Here is a 21,756-nt window from a genome sequence, read left to right on the forward strand (position 1 = left end):
GTGTGTGTGTGTGTGTGTGTGTGTCTGTGTCTGTGTCTCTGTGTGTCTATGTGTTTGTGTGTGAGTGTCTGTGTCTGTGTCTCTGTGTGTCTGTGTGTTTGTGTGTGTGTGTGTGTCTGTATCTGTGTGTGTCTGTGTGTTTGTGTGTGTGTGAATATAAGAATTTATTATTACCAACAGTTTCATACACTTTCTTTAAACAGCCATTATAACTGATAATTTTTAAACAAAACAATAAGTCATTTTAAAATATACAATATACTATATAACATATATAATAATATAAGTTTAGCTACAAGAATCATTGTCTTCCTAATGAGTTTGTACAATCAACTTATGCATATTGCATATTGTTATGTATATTGTCCAATCCCCATATACTGCATTAATATTCCTCACACTTTCCATTGTGTTGTTGTCTTTATTGAACTCATAAAGCAAAATATGCCAGACATGCTCCTTTGTCACTTTCATGATAGATTTGTAAAAATGACTGTTAAAATCGAACTGCATTCTTCAAAACTTGCACTAAGAATAAGTACAAGGTAAAATTACTACCCGTTTTTATAGCAAGTTGATGCAGTAGTTTATCCCATTCCCCTCCAACTTTAATTCATGCAACTGAAAAATAACCGCATTATTTATGGGATGACCCAATATTAAGTTCAATCAATATATCAAAAATGCTTTGTAAATAAATCATGGCTGAGATTCTTTTCTTGAGCATTATGCTAATAACTTAGAATAACATACTGATATTGTTGTGTTTAAGTCAGGCTCAACAATAATAGCAATGAGATAAATGTTATGGATGAGAGTAAAAGGTGTTGGAAAAAGTTTGCGTTAAAGGATGGAAAAGATAAAAATATTTTCTTAAATCAACATATTTATCCAATATATATTTGTATCGAAATTTGTTATCTCTGCAGTGTATCAGTGCTTTTACAAGAAAGAGAAAGAGATTTATAGGAATTGTGTATTGGGTGTTTCTCGCAGGATGTATGTTAAACAAAGAAAAAAATGGTATGAAATGATGTTAGAGGATGTCTTTTAATGGTCTGATTATCAGGCAAGATTTCAGACACAATTAAGACATCTCCAGATGTTTTCTGTTTGTATTTCAGCATAAAAACAAAGGTTTTTCTTTTAATGGTTACCAACATTCTGTCACAGCCACCGCAATATGTGACTGGCTGTAAATATATCTTGATAGGAATGTTGATTATCTCTGTAGGTATCTTAATGTATACTGTTATAAATTACCAACTATACAATGAATATAAATCTAAAGAGAGATGGAGGAGAGATTTGATCTTCATAATAATTGTTGACACTGTTTTGTTTTGTTTATTATTATTCAAACATACTTCTGTGGTGCAAAAAGCAACCTACAACTTTTATCTGAGTATCTTTACAACATCCAGTAATAACCAAACAGTATTGGAGTATTAGTGATACAGGTGGTAGTTTCCCATATATTTGTAACTACCACCTGTATTATCCCTTGTGAAAGGTAGAAGAGTCCAGTTTGCTGGACATTGTTGTAGAGCTGAAAACGAGGTAATTTCTACTCTTCTCCTCTGGAAGCCATCTGCTCGCAACACCAGAGGGCGCACACTCTCCTACCCTGATGTAATCTCCAGGAATACAGGCATCCAGCAACAGCACCTCCGTAATGCTATGATGGACCGTGAGGTCTGGTGTGGCACGGTAAATTCCGTTGTCTTGACCACAGTCGAACAATGATGAATGACGGAGTATTAGTACATCAATAAAATGTGCAATTTAAAAATATATTTTTAAAAAAATAGTAAAAGAAAAAACTAGGAAAAATTCCTATAACACTAACTATATGGAAGAAATATCTACAATAATTATCTGGGATATCAGGTTTCATGGTAACAAAATTATTGGTTGCATTCTTTCCAACAGAATAAGCTATTTACAAAGTATTTGTTTTGCCCCTAGGTGTTTGTCAATGTTTGCTTTTGGTTGGGGTTGTGTACCAGTTACAATCTCAATAAACACCATTTAAAAGTAAATTTAAGAAATGACCTCATAAACCATAATAATCTGTAAAAGTATTTTTAAATATATATATCTGTAGAAACTATGGCATAGAATTTTAATAAATAAAACACTGAAAACAAAATTTGACTACAAAGCTAATGTCTTTTATTTCAGATACGTGCAGAAACTTCAAAAGGATTAGGTGACACAAGGAACAAAACCGTTTATGTCAAACCTCAAAGTAAGTTTTAACAGTGCTCGTTTTCTGTCAATGTTTCATAATATATTGTCTATATTTCAAAATTCTCTCTGATATTTTAATTTTTTCAACTTAAACAGTTCCTGTGGTACCAGATAATGTGTTTGTTACAAGATCAAATGAAGAAGTTGAGGACAGTAGCAGGCAGATTGCTATAAACCTGCCCAGTAAGTTCTTTAGAGATTTCACATTTGGAAGACCAGTACAATGGGGCTTGGTCATTGCTCTGTCTGAAGCTGTTAACGAAAGTGGTAAGTTATTGCTAGTTGTTCTTAATATAACTTGATTAGTGTTAACTGAGCAAATAATAAATGCAAAGGTTTTAGGACTTGGGATTTAGTTCAGAACAGCCAATATTGCAACAGGCTTTTTTCAAGGAATGTATTTTTTTGTTTTCATTTCTGGGTGTATATGATCCAATAAAAGTACCAAATAATAACTGGACCACTTCTCCAATGAAGGATATTTGTCAGTCAGTTGCTCTATGCTCTAAAATTTAAACTACAGGTCCCTTCAAGGCTTAGAAGGGATTTGCTTTTTTTCTGATTTTCAAATACTAAAAGTGTCTTTAAAAATTAATTAACATTTAGTATTTTTCGAGTCAAAGGCAGTGAGCTGGCAGAATTGTTAGCAAGATAATCAACTTACCACCTCCTCTGAAACTGCTGGCCTTGTGCCAAAATTTGATGTCAATATTTGTCAAATCAACAATAATAGCAATGCAGATTATACAGCATCTTGTATATCTTACTTTACATGGATATATAGTACTATATAGTACTAAAGTCACAATACTGTGATATTTGTCTTGAGAAGGCATCTCATATAGGCATATAATGTTAAAAAGCACAAACATATTAGTAGGATATGAAAAGTTTCTAGCAGTGGTAGCAGAATTGCTAGATCTGAAATTTCTGCATGTTTGCACATCATCAGTAGCATCAATTACATAATAAGACAAATTTCAACAACATGCTTAGACAAATTTTACCTCTACTGATACTGAGAAACAGTTATTACCAAATCACTGATGTCACAAATATCTGGTATGTTAGGGTTTTCATACAGTATATCCATGTAAAGTAAGATATACAGAAGGATATTCTGAACTGATACAGCTTTTATCATTAACAAATTTTTACCCAGCCTACCAGCTATTTGTGATACCAACAATTTCTTAATCACTGTTTTTCTATATCAGTGGAAGTGAAATTTGTCTAAGCATGCAGTGGATGTGAATATTTGCTATAGAGAGGATCTAGCAATTCCACCATCACTTCTGGGTAACTTTCATTTCCTACTAGTATTTCTGTGCTTTTTAGCACTACATATCTTATATGAGGTACTTCCTCAAAATGAATGTAATAGCGTTGTAGCTTTCTTATATCCATATTAAGTAAGGTATACAAAATGCTATACTGTATGGATTCTGTTTCCATCAGTAATCGTGAATAGCAGACAAAACGTTTTACAATATTTACTTATATCCCACAAAATTCTCAAGTCATAAACAACAAGGCTTGATTTTTTTTCATCCTTACATCATCATCATCATCGTTTAACGTCCGCTTTCCATGCTAGCATGGGTTGGACAATTTGTCTGAGGGCTGGCGAACCAGATGGCTGCACCAGGCTTCAATCTTGATCTGGCAGAGTTTCTACAGCTGGGTGCTCTTCCTAACACCAACCACTCCAAGAGTGTAGTAGGTGCTTTTATGTGCCACCGGCACAGGTGCCAATCAGGCAGCACTGGCAACAACCTCGCTCAAATCTTTTACACATGCCACCGGCACGGGTGCCAGTAAAGCAATGCTAGTAAAATAAGTACTATCAATGATTTAGGTTTATTTAATCAATCAAACACCAAATTTATCATCATTTATCATTCCTGTTTTTCCTAACTTGACATAAATAGGCTATGTCTTTTATATATCATCCTGTCAGCCATCTTAGTTCTAGATCTTCTGATCTGTGAAACTCAACACTCATAATGTGTTTAACCTTAAGATTTAGGGGAAAATTAAAATGTCATTAAGTTCATTTTTTATCTTTTATTTCATAATCTCAATAAATAATCAACTCCAGTTGGAATGAGTCCACCATACGAGCATGATCGTCGACAGAGTGGCTAACTGGCTTCCGTGCCAGTGGCACATAAAAGACACCATCCGAGTGTGATCGTTGCCAGAGCGGCTAACTGGCTTCCGTGCTGGTGGCATGTAGAAGGCACCATTCGAGTGGGATCGTTACTAGCATCGCCTTAATGGCACCTGTGCCGTTGGTATGTGTAAAAAATTCGAGCAAGGTCATTGCCAGTACTGCCTGATTGGCCCCCGTGCCGGTGTCACGTAAAAAGCACCCACTACACTCTCGGAGGGGTTGGCGTTGGCGTTAAGAAGGGCATCAAACTGTAGAAACTCTGCCAGATCAAGACTGGAGCCTGGTGCAGCCATCTGGTTCGCCAGCCCACAGTCAAACCGTCCAACCCATGCTAGCATGGAAAGTGGACGTTAAATGATGATGATGATGATGATGATTTTGCTTCTCAGATAACTTATTTGAATAGTTTCTTGTTAATGGCAGAATGCTACACTTGTTTTTAAGTTAAGAAGACAGATTCCTTCAAACTATATTCCTTGAATTGTAGACCACTTTTATATATTTATTTTGATTTGAATTTAATTTGTTCATTAATCCTTTGCCAGATCAGGAACATTCACAACTTTATCCAAGAGAGCTAAAAGAATGGAAAGAGGTATATGATAAAGAAACTGCATATTCTTACCGACCAACACCAACTGACTGGAAGCCACCTTCTATTCTGAGTAACGGTAAGCTATCCGAATGTAGTAGTAGTAGCAGTAGTAGTAGTAGTAGCAGCAGCAGCAGCAGCAGCAGCAGCAGCAGCAGCAGCAGCAGTAGTAGTAGTAGTAGTAGTAGTAGTAGTAGTAGTTTTGTTGTAGTTGTACCACCACTACCTCCATCACTATCGCCATCATCACTGCAGATGTTAGCTTAAGCGAAAGCCATTTTGCAGTCACTACACAAGTTAGAAATAACAGCTACATTTTTCTCATGTCATTACTTACTGTCTTACCAAAATGGAACACACTGGATTAAATAGTCTTAATAGTACACCATAGACAGACTGAAAGGCAAAATGTATGGTCATGAACAGAATGTTTTTTTTTATTTTATATTTTAATCATAGAACTGCATATTCAGGGCTGACCAACAATTAAACAACAACAATACAAACAGTACACACAACTTATATCATAACATTTTCTAATTTAAGTGCATTGCCTACAATTTTCAGTAGTGGGGCTTAATCAACCATCATCACCTCCAGTACTTAACTGATACCGAGGGGGGAAAGGCAAAGTTGACCTCAGTGAGTTTTGAACTTGGAGCATAATAAACAAGAATAAATACTGGTTTCCTATCTATGTTAAAACTTATTATTATCATAATGACAGACTTGTTTGTATGTTAGGCAAAATAGCAGAATTTCTTCCAGCATTAAGGGTCAATAAAATAAGTCCCATATTGGGATTGATGTAATTGACTATGCCCTCCTACAAAATTTCAGGCCTTGTGCCTATAGTGAAAAAGTTTTAAAATGCCGGGCAAAAATCAGGTATAGCTGATCATGTATGGAAAAATGGAGACCACCTCCCGCTGTGGGATGAAGTTAAGATAATCAACAGAGAACACCACTGGAAAATATGACAATTAAAAGAGGTTGCACTTATGTTAGGACACAATAACCTCCTAAGCAGACCTATTGTAGATATGAATGTAATATGGGAACCAGTTATAAGGAAATATAAAATACTAGGTTTATAAGCTCTAAAATTCACTCTGTAGTTGCCCACAGATAGATAGCATAGTGGATAACAGCACGGGCTACTAACACATGGATTGTAAGTTCAATCCCAGGCAGGAACTTGAAAAATAAGATCAACAGAAAAACAATATCAGTAACAACCTTAGGAATGAACAGTCTACCCCATTAGTCAAATAAAGGGTTGGATTTGAAATTCCACCAGAACACCTGATGAAGACTGGGAGTACATCAGCCAAAACATTGTGATACCAATAAACAAGGTGAGGGCACCTATCCATCCATTGTAAATTATGTTCATAATTTCTCATCTCAGAAATATAGGCAAAATGCTTAGTGGCATTTCGTCCAGCTTTACGTTCTGAATTCAAATTTTGTCATGGTTAACTTTACCTTTCATACTTTCAAGGTCGATAAATTAAGAACCAGTGAAACACTGGGGTCAATGTAACTGATTAGTACCCTCCCACCAAATTTTAGGCCTTGTGCCTTTAGTAGAAAGGATTCTTGTTGTTGTTGTTGTTGTTATGATTATTATTATTATTATTATTATTATTATTATCATTATTATTATTATTATTATTATCATTATTATTATTGAGTGAGAGAGCAGTGCATGCCATCAAAGTGACACTGGGGTAAAATGTACAAAGCTCAGTATACCCATCATGACTACCCATCTGATAAGGGTACACTAGGCACATGCATCACAACCAAATGTGTGCGACGTGGTGATCTCATATCAAGATAAACAGCACATGACTTTTCAGGTGGGGCCCAATTAGAATTTTCTTCTGGTCGAGTAACCCATCGCACTCAAAAGGTCCCTGAATAAGGATTGTTTAAGGATGCTTCCAGAGGTGAATTATTCAAATCCCAAAGAATCCCTCTCAACACATGGCTATGATGCTCCCCAACTACTGCTCATATCGTCAGCCACTAAGAGACATGCCCAACTTTATTATTATTATTATTATTATTATTATTATTATTATTATTATTATTATTATTGTTATTATTATTATTATAATTATTCAGGCAGCAAGCTGGCAGAATCATTAGCATGCTGGACGAAATGCTTAGCGGTATTTCATCTATTTCAATACTTTCTGAGTTCAAATGTCACTGTGGTTGGCTTTACCTTTCTTCCTTTTAGGATCACTAAAATAAGTACAAGATGAGCACTAGAGCCACCATAAATGACTGGATCCCACACCTCAAAATTTCAGGCCTTATGCATATATCAGATATAACTGTGCCAAAATATGAAATCATTATCAGTGGTTAGGGTTTTGCACTCATAACTGCGAGATCATTGTTTCAATTCCTAGACCGGGTGGTGTCTTGTATTCTTGAATAAAATGCTTCATCTCACATTGTTCAACGACCACTTTGAAACCTGATGCAGGGTACACAGGCACCTGTTCAAACGTTGATTAGAAGGAGAGAGCAAGCTAAGGTGCAACATGAACATTTGATCGCTATAAACAAATCATTTGTGCAGGTCATTCAGCAAAAGCCGGACGTTCATATGTTGCCTTTGACAGGAGAGACCGTCATTGTTATTAATATTATTAGCGTCATTCTCATCATCATCATCATCATCATCATCATTATTATTATCAGGGTCGTAAATGGCACAATTAGCAGAGTACCAAACAGATTACTCTTTTGTATTTAGTTTTGTTCTGAGTTCAAATTCTGCCAAGACCAACTGGCAGAATAGTTAGCATGCTGGGCAAAATGCTTAGTGGTATTTCGTTTTCCGCTACGTTCTGAGTTCAAATTCCGCCGAGGTCGACTTTACCTTTCATCCTTTCGGGGTCGATTAAATAAGTACCAGTTACACACTGGGGTTGATATAATCGACTTAATCCATTTGTCTGTCCTTGTTTGTCCCCTCTGTGTGTAGTCCCTTATAGGCAGTAAAGAAATAAGACTAACTGATAATCCTTACAGTGTTTATAAAGTAAAGTACTGTGGTTGACTTAATTGACTATACCCTTCCGATGAAATATGTAATCTGTGCCTTTGCTAAAAATCATTACTAATTTCCAATTTTGACACAAGGTCACACATTGTGAATGGTAGACAGTCACTTCTAAGACCTCTAGTACTATGCTATCCACCTAAATAGCAGGAAGTTGTTCACAAACATAATCTAAACTTGAACCACACAAACATGCTATTTTCTCTCTCTCTCTCTCTCTCTCTCTCTCTTTGTTTTGTTTTTTTACTGATACTACAATGGTTTCTGCTTTTTAGAGATAGCCATTCTCATGTCGCATCCATTTAAGCTCATTTTGATCACTTTACTCTTTTCCTCTCATTTCTCATATTGTGTGGCCCCTTCCTATTTTATGCACTAACAACTTTTTCTAGTTATTCCTTCTCAGAACATCAGTCTATGAATTTTTTCTTCAGCTATCACCTGGTAGTTCTTTAAGAAAAACATTAATAACATGTATGTCCCGAGGTACAGAGGGCCAACAATGGCCATGAGTACAGCTCTTTTCTCTGAACCAATTTCATATTTGTTGTTTTTTTCAATTTCAGTAATAAAAAAAAAATGAAAAATGGAAAATGAAAAACAAAGCCATCATCTTAAGGATTTGAACTCAGAACATAAAAGATATACTAACTCAAATCATAAAAGACATTTTATGTGATTCAATGCCAAATGTACCAATCCACCACCCTTAATGTTGTGTAATCAATATTCTGCAGTAGTACTATTTTCCAGCAATTTCTTTGTTCTTTACAGACATGAACACTATTTACATACTTGGCGCTGAAGAGGATTGTGAAGATACCAAAATATATTGCAATGGCTATTTGAAACCCGACAGATATTACCGGTGAGTTACAGTAACAACAACAACACTGTGCAGACCTATGATCAAGACCATTCCAACCATGATCATCCTGTATTTTTAAGTGCAGGAAACCAGGAACCAATTATTTAGTGTAACATTTTTCAGATAGTAGAATGTAATTTAAGAAAGAATTGGTTGCTATTTCTAGCAGGTCAGATGACTGCATATTCAAATAGTGTAATGTATGTTTGTTGTACTTTAGATGAAGAAAGTAAAAAAACAACAGTGCTTGAAGCTAATCCTTACAGAGTAGATATTGTTGTTGTTTAGCTTCAATCCTGATTGAACAGACCTATGGTCAAAGCATTCCAACCATGGCCTTCATGTCTTTTTAGAAGAGTTCTCCTTTTTTGAAGACTGGAGAGTGTGATTTGAGGGAAATTTAGATGCTATTAAAAGGTCGCCTGACTGCAGATTGATGCCAGTATGGGAAAATATAGAAAATTGTGGAAAAAGAGAAAAAAATTAGAAAAATATGGGAAGATGTGGGAGATATGGAGAGAAAAAGAAATCCAAGAATTATGACTCTTGGAGGAAAAGATTGGTTGGGAGTATTCAATATGGGGCCCAGAGATGGAAATACACTTGGGTTGAGGTATGAAAGAAGGCAGGTGCATCTAGTGTTTGGTTGTCGTTTTTTAGAGGGCACATCTAGTTTTCTAGATCAAAACAGGAGAAGCTAATGTTGTAAAGATAGAAAAGGCAGAGAGAGACTTGATACAGCATATCAGTTGGTTAAGAGCAGTTGTATATTGGTGAATGAAGGATTGCCTAATGGTGTGACGGCATTTGGTTCAATATGCTGGTAATGGTTGTACTGCACCAGATGGGTGAAGGTAAATTTCAACATTGGTTTCTTATTCAGTTAAATTCAATCCAGTTTATACATGTTTAAATGTTTGTACACACAGCACACACACACAAATATACATGTATAATATATATAGGGGGGGGGGGCAAATAAACTTTACTATTTGGTACTGTTACAGTACATCTCTTGCCCAGAGATTTAAAACAAGTTGTTTTTCTCTTTATATATATATTCTTTTATTTCTGTCAGTCATTTCACTGCGACCATGCTGGAGCACTGCCTTTAGTTGAACAAATTGGCCCCAGGACTTATTCTTTGTAAGCCTAGTACTTATTCTATCAGTCTCTTTTGCTGAACCGCTAATTACAGGGATGTAAACATACCAACATCAGTTGTCAAGTGATGTTGGGGGACATGTATAGACACAAATACATACATACATATGTATATATACATACATATATATATATATATATATATATATATATATATTATATATATATATATATATATATATATATATATATATATATAGATAAGAAAGTTTGTTTGGTAAAGCACGTGGTGAATATATAAGAAAATAGTAAAGTGTGAAAAAACGACAGAAGGCTTAAATGTTAAAAAATATATATATTTGTGTCAAAATGTCTGGAGAATATTGGAAAACTTTTTTTTCCTTTCCTTAAAATGACATAATTTTAAAATTTTTAAAGAAATTACCGGTTTCGCGTGTAGCTTTTCAAATTTCTTGTGACCAGAAATTTGAAAAGCTACACGCGAAACCGGTAATTTCTTTAAAAATTTTAAAATTATGTCATTTTAAGGAAAGGAAAAAAAAGTTTTCCAATATTCTCCAGACATTTTGACACAAATATATATATTTTTTAACATTTAAGCCTTCTGTCGTTTTTTCACACTTTACTATTTTCTTATATATATATATATATATACATACTAGCTTAAGGTGACCTGCTCTACGCGCGGGTAAGAGTATGGTTGCTACTTTCTGTTGCTTCCTTTCGGCACGTAAAAAGCACCAACCATTCGTGGCCCCTGTCCCCCCCCCCCGGCACCTGTGCTGGTGGCACGAAAAACCCCCACTACACTCATGGAGTGGTTGGTGTTTGAAGGGCATCCAGCTGTAGAAGCACTGCCAGATCAGACTGGAGCCTGGTGCAGTCTCCTGGCTTCCCAGAACCCGGTCAAACCGTCCAACCCGTGCTAGCATGAAAAACGGACGTTAAACGATGATGATGATGATGATTCTCCCTCTTTGTTTCTCTCTCCTTTCTCTCTCACTTTCCCACTGTCTTACTCTTCCTTTCTCTCGGACTCTCCCTCGCTTTCTCTTACTCTATCTTTATCTATCTCACTCCCATTTATAAACAAAAGATCTTGAGTAAGTTAAGAAAGAAATATATTTTCAAAGATCAATCATAAATATCAGGCAATGACAACGGAAAGGTCTGCTTCAAGGCAGACAGCAAAACACTAACATTTAAAAGGGAAAGACGAACTTGCTAGCTGAATAAAAATAATAAAATATTGGAAACCAAAGTTTGAAGGGATAGAATCTGAGGATAGTAGAGTCACCATGGCTGGCATTTCTTAATGACGGACAGCAATATAGTGGCAGCTTAACGGCTGGCGTAAAATTTTGAACTTGATGTAAAAGAAAATTCCTAAACACCAAATTTTGAAGTGATTCTTTCTCATGACAGTAGACTCACCATGGCAAGCATTCAAAACTTCTTCATCATGGACGGCAACACATTGAGGATTAAAAGGCTGGTGCAAATTTTTTAGCTTGATGTAACAGAGAATTCCTAAACACCCGCTCCTGTAAATTTTAATCCCCTTCCAGCCCCATTTTGACCCCTTTTCACTGTTAGGCAAATCAAACAGTGAAAAACATAAACCAAAACATAAAAATAAAAATATAATATACAAAATATATAAAATATAAAATTTTAAAATTTAAATTATTTAAATTTAAAATTAAAATTATTAATTTATATTTATAATTTTTTTTAAAATATATATAACTATCAAAAAGTATTAAAAAGTTGAATATACATAAATACAGATATATACACTTTGTATATATACATTATATATACATATTTATATATAGAACACACACACATATATATAAATTAACCCAATAAATATCTCATTCATAATATTTGTTCTCATGATTGTGTGGTGATGGTTGTGGCGATGATAATTCTCTCTATGAATGCAGACAGACGTAGAGAGATAGAGAGAGAGAGAGAGAGTGTGAAAGCACTGTCGAAGGCGGGGAGGGGGAGATATAGAACACTGTGAAATGACGTTATAAAGAGATAGTGAAGTATTTATAGGTATGTATATATATATATAGAGAGAGAGAATTATGAGTCAGAGGTTATGCAACTATCTGAGGGATGAATGCATCTGTAGGTGCTACTGGTGCATTACTTAACTATGTATAGGCCTTGCTGTAAGGTTAACAGTAGTTGTTGTTGTTAAGCAACAAGACGGGTAAGGGTGATTAGGTGATGGTCTAGGGCTTAGGGGCGGGAGACCCCAGACCTTGGGGAAAAAAAAAAAACTTTGGTCGTCTTGTTGTAGTTGAGGGTACATCGTTGACACCCAACACCACTGGGAGGTGGCTTCGAAGTCGCTGGAAATGGAGATCTCCAGATCCAAATTATTGAACAGCTAACAGTAGTTGGTAATTTAAGGGCAAACCATGATTTAATATATTCAGATAAGATTAGAGAAGAAATAGAGCAACATGAAACAATTACAAGTTGATCGTTAGTACTGAATGATCATAGTTTAATTACGGTTAAGATAACATTCACGACGGTTTCAGTTTGTTAATTTTGAGGTAAACTTGCATTTATCTCGTTCCATGTAACAAACATCATCAGAATGGTTTGAACTTTACCAGAGGAATATTGACAGAAGGTCAGAGGTTGAGAGGAGAAAAAAGGAAAAAGGAAGAGAAAAAAGAAAAGGAAAAGCTGTAAATGGAAACATGGAAAGCAGACATTAAATGACAGCGACAATGATGATGATGATATATATGTGTGTGTATATATATATATATATATATATATATATATATAGACACACATATATATGTACATCACCTTCATCATGATCCTCAGTATTTAACGTCCTCCTTCCATGCTGGCATGGGTCAGAGGGTTTCACAGGGGCTGACAAGTCAGAAGGTTGCACCAAGCTCTACTGTCTGCTTTAACATGGTTTCTATGGCTGGATGCCCTTCCTAATGCCAACCACTTTGCAGGCCATTGAGCATGTATAGACGGTTTGTCTGGTAACTGACCAGCCAAAGTCAACTGCTGCACGAACTTATGCCTCTTACTTTGGTTATGGAATTCAATGACTGCTACAAACTACTGTCATTGCTAATGTATACATCTTGCATGGTCACATATGGGGAGAATTCACAAAAAAACAAAAGACAAAGACAGGTGTATGAACAACAAGAAGGTGTATTAGTTTGACATTCAGGAAAGTGAGAATGTCTTTTATGTTTCGAGCTTATGCTCTTCAGCAGAAAGGAATAAGAGAAAATAAACAGAGAAGGATTTAGCGATCAGGCATGGCGACTGGTTAGGATATATATATATATATATATATATATATATATATATATATATATATAGGGAGAGAATTCACAAAAAAAAACAAAAAAACGAAGACAGGTGGTGTAGACAACAAACAGATGTATTAGTATAACACTCAGGAAGTGAAAAAGTCTTTAATGTTTCGAGCCTATGCTCTTCAACAAAAAGGAACATAGAAAGAAACAAGGAGAGAAAATAAAGAATGTGTAGTGGCTAGCGATCTATCATGAACTGACTCACTTGATGTAAATATCTTTTTCCTGTTATGTTGCAATGACAACATCTTTTTTTTGTTTTGTTTGTTTTGTTTATTGTTAATTATTAATAGATGTGTTTGTATTTGGACTTCATACACAGATTTTTGTTCTTCTGTTAATCAATCATATAGGTTATCATTGCAGACATCATCATTGTCATCATGAAAGTCACTAACACCACCACCACCACCACCACCATTATCATCACCGCTACCACCACTACCACTATTACCACCATCACACCAACACCACCACTACCACCATTGCCATTATCATCATCATCATCCTTTTTATTTAGTTTTTTAGTCATTGCAACAAACTAATGATCTTGAATTTAATTATTTTTCATACAATTTAAAAAGTTGAGTTTTGTTTTGTACATGTTTCCTTTTATTCTTATTTCATGTATATATATATATAGACATACATATATAGGCGTAGGAGTGGCTGTGTGGTAAGTAGCTTGCTTACGAACCACATGGTTCTGGGTTCAGTCCCACTGCATGACACCTTGGGCTAGTGTCTTCTACTATAGCCTCGGCCAACCAAAGCCTTATGAGTGGATTTGGTAGACAGGAACTGAAAGAAGCCTGTCGTATATATGTATATATATATGAGTGTGTGTGTGTGTGTGTATGTTTGTGTGTCTGTGCTTGTCCCCCCCAACATTGCTTGACAACCGATGCTGGTGTGTTTACGTCCCCGTAACTTAGCGGTTTGGCAAGAGAGACCAATAGAATAAGCACTAGACTTACAAAGAATAAGTCCTGGGGTTGATTTGGTCGACTAAAGGCGGTGCTCCATCATGGCCACAGTCAAATGACTTAAACAAATAAAAAGAAAAAAGAAAATGCACACACACATATATATATTAATCTTTATTTTCTTTCTGTTTCTCTAGTGTCAAAGCTTTCATGTGCACAAAGGGAGGATGTTCAGCAACCAAGTATTCAGCACGAATGCATACAGGTGCGACACCACCATCATCTTATTTTTCTTTCTTGCAACTCATTAACTTATTTCTATCACTTGTTCTAAACCCCATGTTGTTTGAAACAGGGTTCCATGAAAAACTCCTACTATCAACAACAATAAAAGCCCTCCTCTCACTAGCTAACGTGAGATCCTCTCCTTAAAATCACACTCTCCTACATTAAAACAGGAAAGCCACATTGGATGACTGAAGATTTATTACAAAGGCAAAATGTAAAAACATAAACAATGCATACTGCATCAAGTAAAAGTATAAAATAAAATATGTGTGGTAAGAAACTTGCTTCCCAGCCACATGGTACTGGGTTCAGTCTCATTGCGTGACACCTTGGGCAAATGTCTTCTACTATAGCCTCAATCTAACCAAAGCCTTGTGAGCGAATTTGGTAGACAGAAACCTATAGAAGCCTGTCGTGCGCGCTCGTGTGTGTGTGTGTGTGTGTGTTTATACATGCAAAACCACGCTAATAGCTTAGAAGTGAAATTTAGGATTTCTTGGTTTTCTGTAAGTCGATTTTGATAAAACTTTTCCCAATTGGTTTGCACACTATGGCAACACCATTGTTATGTTTTCATTATTTTGTGTAATATCCTTTCTTTTTTATTTCAGATTCTTCAGTTTTGGGGTGAACCACACTAATATCTTTTGAATGAAAAATGAAGGTTAATGATACATATAAAACATACATTGAGTGTATATTTAACACAAAACCTTAATAATATTATAACATTCATTGACATAATGAATTATTTAGTCACATGAACACCATTTCAACGGATAACTTCAAAAACCCTATTAGTCATGGAAACTGTCAATTCCTTAATAGTAGCTGGGTGCTGCAGCTTTGATGGTTACCCATAAGATATCTTTTGATGTAAACTGGCGCCCATCGGCATTAACATCTTGTTTAATGATGGACCAAAGATTTTTGGTAGGGTTGCGATCCAGAGAGGCTAGTGGCCACATTGTATGCCGTAAGACCCTAGGAGTGTTTGGGTCATCCTGGCAGAGTGGAACGAAGCAATGTCATGCATGAATACAAAATTCCTTCAGGAGATTGCAGTAGGTGGCTGCAGTCACTTTAACCTCCTCAAGCCCCTTGACTGGGCCAACAAGCCTGTCCCCAATGATATCAGCCCACAACAGGACTCTTCCACTCTGTTGTTGATGTCATAAACTTTGGTGATGCTCATCTCCAAAATAAACCCAAACATTTGCCCAACTTTCAGGTTCGTCAAGGATCGCCCTGGTTTTGTTAGTGAAAAAAAACACAACTCATGTCTGATGTCATGTACTTTTGGGTCCATTGAAGCCTCAAATACTTGTGAGGAGGCAGTTTCTGGGATTCTCGCATGGAAGCCATGGTCTCAAGGAAATGATTTCTGGTGGTTTTCAGTATATGAGAAAGTCCAGAGGTGGTGTAAATGGCTCTGCTTGTTTGCCCAGGTTTCCCATATAACTTGTGATCAATATTCCTTAAATCCCTAGTTGTCATAGTCTTAGAGGTCTCACAATTGAATCGTTTCTTCTTTGGTGCTAATGTACCTAAATAATTCATTATGTCAAAAAATTTTATAATATTATTATGGTTTTCTGTTAAATACATACTCAATATATAGATAATATGTATCATTACCCTTCATTTTCTGAAAAAATGTCTGGATGGGCTATTTTCATTCAAAAGCTGTGAGCATTGTTCACCCAAAAACTGAAGAATCGGAAGTAAAAAAGAAAGGAAGTTACACAAAATAATGAAAACATAACAATGGTGTTGCCATAGTGTGAAAACCAACTATGTATACCTACAATCCCAGACAAAAATTATACAAATGACACCGCTACACATACCACAAACCCAATATCACACACCCCATCCCTGCAAGGACACCACTTCAAGGTAACTCTTGCCAGCTTAACAGTATACCCAACCAATCTCCTGGACCCTTTTTTGTTTCACCACTTTTTTTACAGCAGCCGCTTACCAGTTATGCTAATCCACCTCTGTCAATAGGGGACAGTCACCATATTTCCTTCCATATCAGCTGCCTCAGATGAGCGTAGAGTTATATAATCAGATTGTTACCTAACACTCTACTGTATTCTTTACATGAAACCGATTGGTAAGACCAAATCATAATGCTAGAAGAAATGCCACTAAATATTTTTTATAGCCTGCTAATAGTTCTGCCAGTTCACCACCTTAACCCTTTCGTTACCAACCCGGCTGAAACCAGTTCTGGTTTTGTTTTCATAAGTTTTGAACTAAAATCTTCCACCAAACCTTAGTCACAATTTATGTTCCTAACACCAGCTGAATGATAACTAAGCTATTTTACTAAGTTCTTTGTTATATTTTAATTAATTGAAAGAAACACAGAGTATCTCAACAGAAATACAATAACAAAAGGGTTAATAGTGTTTCCCATTGCTTTCTGTTAGTGTATGTATGGTTTACTCTGCTTGTCTCCTGTCCTTTCTCAAGTTTACTCTTGATACATAGAGCCTATACAATCCTTGTGTCTACACACCAGTGTACATGCATGTACATGTTGAAAAGAGTAGAACGAGGTGGTCATGAATGGAACACCTTTATCATAGGTCTTCTTAGTCAAGATTGATCTCAGGCTAAACAAACAATAATGGCCGTCTATCCTTGGAATGATATGTATGTTGAAAAGAGTAGAACGAGGTGGTCATGGATAGAACACCTTTATCATAGGTCTTCTTAGTCAAGATTGACCTCAAGCTAAACAAACATACAAACAAACAAACAATAATGGCCATCAATCCTTGGAATGATATTTATGATGTACCCACGTGACGCACCTATATGCTTAGGGCTAGGCCACCTGTATACCTTGTTTTGTATACCTTTGCCACAGGGATGTCTGCAATTTTATCTGTAACTGGAGCCCTTGACAGGTACTACCACCTTGAGTTAAGGCACACCTGGGAGTATAGGTGACTAAGGTGTAATTGTACACTCCCGCAAAACCCCTAATGTTTAATGTCTTGCCCAGGAAATTGATATATCCACCAAGCACAAGAATATTGTCTGTCCTGAGTCAATGTGATGTTGGGGTGAAAGAATCTCCATGCTGGAGCACTGCCTTTAGTCGAGCAAATCGACCCCAAGACTTATTCTTTGTAAGCCTAGAACTTATTCTATTGGTCTCTTTTGCCGAACTGCTAAGTTACGGGGATGTAAACACACCAGCATCAGTTATCAAGCGATGTTGTGGGGACAAACACAGACACACAAACATACATATATATACATATATACGACGGGCTTCTTTCAGTTTCCATCTACCAAATCCACTCACAAGGCTTCGGTCAGCCCGAGGCTATAGTAGATGACACTCGCCCAAGGTGCCACACAGTGGGACTGAACCCTGAACCATGTGGTTGGTAAGCAAGCTACTTACCACACAGCCACTCCTGTTTACTATAAATTCACAGGTAACAGGTAAATGGTGGCAAGAGTGTTGAAACAGATTCATTTGCCTTACAACTATATCTCAGAAGAAACCTGCTGTTTCAACAGCTATACCTGAATGTCATCTTCTGTTGATCCTCATCTCACATCACATCAACTCTCTCTCTCTCTCTCTCTCTCTCTCTTTCTTTCTCTCTCTCTCTCTCTCTATGTCTCTTTTTCTCTCTCTCTCTCTCTTTCACTCTGTGTTTGTCTTTTCTATTGCATCATATTTTTTTTCTCTCCTCAGATAAAGACCGTACAGCTATCTACATCACAGTTCCAGTCTTGCTAGTAGCTGCTACTGTAGCAATGAATATAGTATTTATCATGTGGCACAAGAAACTCTAGTAAGTAACAAATGGTTGGCTACAGTCTTAACACACACACACACACACATACGTACATGTGCAAGTCCACTCGTGTATATTGTGCATGTGTTTGTGTATGAGTGTGTATGTGTTGTATATTTGTGTGTGTGCAACGTAGGTCATATATCAGCATGTGTATAAATAAGATATTTTTTTTCAGAATGAGATAAAAAAAAACTAAGGTTGTGAAGATTTTAGAATATTTATAAATAGAAGGTCTTACAGCTGTTTCCAGGATATTTATTATATTCCTTTATCGGAGACGGTGTGAGAAAATGGTCATTGCAAGTTTAGAGTTTGTACACAGTGCTATTGAATCAAGGGTTTTATTTAAAGTGACCTAAAAGTAGGGAATGTATTTGTAAGGTCAAATTGGAATAGCACTGTGTACAAACTCTATACTTGGAATGACCACTTTTAAATACTATTGGATTTTACTCACAAGGTATTGGAATCTTATATGTATACCATTCTGCCTAAATAATGGATCTACAAATGCAATATCCCTGCATATCTCACATCTATTTTCATTCCTCCACTTCACTCTCTACTTCGTATCTTATCTGAATTAAATATTGCTTAACCATTTTCTCACACCATCTCCAATGAAGCTCCAATAGAAACATTTCAGAGTGTTTGGGTGTCAATCTGAGGACGGTACAATTTGAGGACATGTACCAAGAGTGATAAAAAAGATCAAACATCCAGTCAATATCATGGTGTTTGGAGTGATCACTAGTGATGGCGACATTATGCCTCCATTCATCTTCCTACATGATCTCAGACTCAACATGGGGACCTACATTAAGTGCCTGAATAAGTGGAAGAAAAGAAGCAAGGAAAAATATTAGGTAGCTAGGAGAGAAATTAGACATTAAGTATACATAGCTTTATTCTTTTATTCTTTTATTCTTTTATTCTTTTACTTGTTTCAGTCATTTGACTGTGGTCATGCTGGAGCACAGCCTTGAAGGATTTCAGTTGAACAGATTGATCCCAGGAATTATATTTTTTAGCCTAGTACTTGTTCTGTCACTCACTTTTGCCGGACCGTTAAGTTACCGGGTGTAAACACACCAACACTGGTTGTCAAGTGGTGATGGGGTGACAAATACAGACACAAAGACACACACAGACACACACACACACACATATATATAATTGTGTGGTAAAAAGGTGGTGAGCTGGCAGAAATGTTAGCACGCTGGGTGAAATGCTTATCAGTATTTCGTCTGCCGTTACGTTCTGAGTTCAAATTCCGCCAAGGTCAGCTTTGCCTTTCATCCTTTTCGGGGTTGATAAATTAAGTACCAGTTACGCACTGGGGTCGATGTAATTGACTTAATCTCTTTGTCTGTCCTTGTTTGTCTCCTCTATGTTTAGCCCCTTATGGGGAATAAAGAAATAAGAAGCTTGCTTCCTAACCATGTGATTTTGGGTTCAGTTCCACTCAATTCCAACTTGTAAGTGGATTTGCCAGATGGAAACTGAAAGAAGCCCAGCATGTGTGTGTGTGTGTATCAATGTAAGTGTGTCTTTATATTTGTCCCTCACCACCGCTTAACAACCAGTATTGGTTTGTTTATGTACCCACAACTTAATAAAAAGGGTCCAATAGAATAAGTACCAGGCTTAAAAGAAAAATAAGTTTTGGGGTCAATTTGTTCAACTATGCCCTTCAAGTCCAGCATGGCTTCTGGCCAAAGTAAAAGATATAAAATACAAGATATAAAAGTAAAAGATATAAAATACAAGATATAAAAGTAAAAGATATAAAATACAAGATAACTACAAAAGAATATTTCCTTCAGTTGTTTCAAGAAAAAACAAATACCCACAGTTTTGGGGTCAATTTGTTCAACTATACCCTTCAAGTCAGTGCTTCAGTATGGCTTCTGGCCAAAGTAAAAGATATAAAATAAATGATAACTACAAAAGAATATTTTCTTCATTTAACCAATTCTGTTTTTCCTTCAGTTGTTTCAAGAAAAAACAAATACCCACAGTTTCAAGTCTTGTTGATGCCAACCAAAATGGAAAGGTTAATCATTCTTTCATGATGAAAAACTCTGAATATTCACGGTAAGATATAGGTTCTTACTCATGCCTTCACTATCTGCTATTCCGGACAACCCAATATGTATGTATGTATGTCTGTCTGTCTGCCTGTATGTATGTATGTATGTATGTATGTATGTATGTATGTATGTATGTATGTATGTATGTATGTGTATGTATGTATGTATGTATGTATGTATGTATGTATGTATGTATGTGTATGTATGTATGTATGTATGTATGTATGTATGTATGTATGTATGTATGTATGTATGTATGTATGTATGTATGTATGTATGTATATGTGTATGTATATACGTACATACATACGTATGTACACATATTTTCATAGAATGAAATTGATTTTACCGATTTCATTGTAGTTAAACATTTTTTCTTTGAATTCTTTTATTAAAACTTATTATAAGGATCATATTCATTTAATTATTTCCCTTTTTCTAGACCAATTATGTTGGCACATTTCCACAGCAAAGTGGAAATGATGAAAAGAGACTCAAACTTACAGTTTTGTGAAGAATTTAAGGTAAGTGAATTTAGGAACAGAACTTTACCATGTTGTATTTTTTATTTATTTTTTATTTATTTGACAGAAGTTAGTTGTGAAATTGCTAAAAATTCCACAATGAGGTTGAACTAGCTTGAAGGTCATTTGAGTGGGCTATTATCTGAACAGATAACAAGCCACTTGTAGAAATTCAACTATGTACTGATCAGAAACATTAATATAAATATGCTTTAATCTTGCCTGGTTGGACAATTAGTTGAGTAAGAAACAAACATTGTTGAAAGTTGGTTGGTTGTGCTTATGGACTGGATGATGAAGTCAAATAAACTGGGAATCAGTCAACTAATGAAAATATTAAGATACTTAATGTAGTGAGTCAAAAAACATTATAATCAATCAATATCATACCTGTAATAAATATAAAGTGGAGGCACATGGCTTAATGGTTAGGGTATCAGCATCATGATCGTAAGATTGGGGTTTCGATTCCTGGACTGGGTGACGCCTTGTGTTCTTGAGCAAATCACTTCATTTCACATTGTTCTAGTCCACTCAGCAGGCAAAAATGAGTAACACTGTGATGGACTGGCATCCCATCCAGCTGGGGAACACATATGCCATAGAA

General features: G+C 35.9%; 1 protein-coding gene across 3 annotated transcripts in view; it reads left to right on the top strand.

Moving 5' to 3' along the window:
- LOC115215724 (phosphatidylinositol phosphatase PTPRQ) overlaps positions 1-21,756 on the top strand; it is a 135,053-nt gene that overhangs the window by 79,368 nt on the left and 33,929 nt on the right. For all 3 annotated transcript variants that reach the window (XR_005000741.1, XR_005000742.1, XM_029785015.2), the window contains 8 exons: positions 2,185-2,251; positions 2,350-2,520; positions 4,975-5,100; positions 8,881-8,974; positions 14,606-14,673; positions 18,427-18,526; positions 20,525-20,629; positions 21,068-21,149. Coding sequence is in view for 1 of the 3 variants with exons in the window: in XM_029785015.2 (XP_029640875.1) it covers positions 2,185-2,251; positions 2,350-2,520; positions 4,975-5,100; positions 8,881-8,974; positions 14,606-14,673; positions 18,427-18,526; positions 20,525-20,629; positions 21,068-21,149 (813 nt within the window). In the remaining 2 variants the exon portion in view is untranslated. The remainder of the gene's footprint in view (positions 1-2,184; positions 2,252-2,349; positions 2,521-4,974; positions 5,101-8,880; positions 8,975-14,605; positions 14,674-18,426; positions 18,527-20,524; positions 20,630-21,067; positions 21,150-21,756) is intronic.

The sequence above is a fragment of the Octopus sinensis genome, linkage group LG9, assembly GCF_006345805.1.
Source record: "Octopus sinensis linkage group LG9, ASM634580v1, whole genome shotgun sequence".
NCBI classification, from domain to species: Eukaryota; Metazoa; Mollusca; class Cephalopoda; order Octopoda; family Octopodidae; genus Octopus; species Octopus sinensis.